The sequence below is a fragment of the Zerene cesonia genome, chromosome 27 (genome assembly GCF_012273895.1).
Source record: "Zerene cesonia ecotype Mississippi chromosome 27, Zerene_cesonia_1.1, whole genome shotgun sequence".
Taxonomy (NCBI): domain Eukaryota; kingdom Metazoa; phylum Arthropoda; class Insecta; order Lepidoptera; family Pieridae; genus Zerene; species Zerene cesonia.
Window position 1 is genome coordinate 3,017,228 of NC_052128.1, and position 1,775 is coordinate 3,019,002.

Here is a 1,775-nt window from a genome sequence, read left to right on the forward strand (position 1 = left end):
CACAAGCATTTAAATTAAAATTTGGTGCATTAGTTATACTTTATTTTTAATTATTCCTTATTTTTAAATTTATATACTTGTCTAGTAATTTGTAGTGCTCTCTTAGAGACAAATAGGGTAAAAAGTATCAAGCATATTAAAATATAATTCGTAGACTTAGCTCATCAGAAAACCATAACATTTACGATTATTTGAATCAAACTCAATTTAAAGTTCAAAACATTGATTTGGTTTGAAAAAAAGAAAATACTGCAAGTTTTAGTGAATTGATGTGGCTCTATAAAGTGTCACTTATTGATATACTTACACTAAACGTATTATCGTGCTTATCCTTCCATTCTATATCTGGTTTAGGATTACTGCTAATTATGCACTGTATTGAAACTTTTCCACTGGTATCAGATTTAACAATTTTTATTTCTTCTATAGATGGAGCCTTCGATATGCTTGCTTCCGTGGTTGACGTTGCTTCTTGTGTTGTACTTTCTGTGACTATAAAAGAGTAATGCTAAAGGAATTATCAAAAACGTAAAGGAAGGGAAATTGTTTTCAATATTTATGTAACCGGTATCAACTTTGATGGGTACAATCGTCGATAAGGCAAGTCTCAAAGCATTAGTTCTAACTACATTTCGTGTTCGATTTGTGACGAAAAAGATTTATACTCAATTAGCTCTTGCCCGCAGTTTCGACCGGTTTGAGTTCGGAGTAAAACCACTTTTCAACCCTTTTTTTTCTATATTGTTATACATAATATGAACCTTCCTCTTCAATCGCTCTATTTACAAAAAAAAAAAAAAAACATTAGAAACAATTGCGTAATTTAAAGCTCTAAGCATACAGACACACAGACGGCTTATACTATGTAGTAAATGTAATGGAGCCTTCGGTATTTTTGTTTCCGGAGTTGAAGTTGTTTCTTTTGTTGTTACTATAAAAGAGTAATGTTAACAGTTATCATCAAAAAAGTAATAGAATGGATTTCTTTTTAATAACCAACCAGTACTCTTTATATAGCTGGTTCAATAGTCGGCAGCCCTGCCGACTATCGAATTTACTCACGTGATACGGAGACCTGGTGGTTATCATTTCCTTCAGAGTTTTCCGCCACACATTTATAGAGGCCAGTATTATCTGCATTCAAATTGTCTATATGCAATTTTTCACCCGTGCTTGCTAATTTTATGTAAGCAGACGTTTTTTGTTGCATGAAATACCATTTGACATTTGGCTTCGGTTTTCCTTTTATGACTCTGAAATAAAATTTGGCGAAACGGAAATTGAAATAAAATCAAACGGCGCTGCGAAAACATAGACACTACTGCCTCTGACATAGTACACCATCACAAGCAAGCAAGTTGCTATGTCCGCAGCTCAGGATTCGCAAAATGGTAAGGAAATTGGCGAATGCTGTGTCTTCAACTGACGACTATTAGTCACCGTTAGTTGTCGAATAGATATGAAGTGAAAATAAGGAGATACAGAAAATGTCTGAATCAGCGCAGGGAGGGCTGATGACATATTCCTTGGAACCTTGTATCCCGCACAAGCTGCAAAATTACGTCACCATAATGATGATCGTAAGAGAAAGTGGTCATATTCGAGTCTAAAGGACTCGGTTGCATCTTGTATGCATACAAACATACTGATGAAGCAATAAAAGCGTACTAATACTCCTGAATGTTATGTATAATATAACCCAATGATGTTTTTGTGTTTTTTTTATGTGAAAATAAATAATATTTTTGATCATCGAGCAATATTACTTTACTTTG

General features: G+C 33.8%; 1 protein-coding gene across 1 annotated transcript in view; it reads right to left on the minus strand.

The window, feature by feature from the left end:
- Nucleotides 1-1,496: 1,496 nt before the first annotated feature.
- LOC119837270 (hemicentin-1-like) overlaps nt 1,497-1,775 on the minus strand; it is an 8,672-nt gene continuing 8,393 nt past the window's right edge. The window contains exon 10 of the mRNA XM_038362786.1: nt 1,497-1,645. Within this exon, the coding sequence (XP_038218714.1) occupies nt 1,497-1,645 (149 nt within the window). The remainder of the gene's footprint in view (nt 1,646-1,775) is intronic.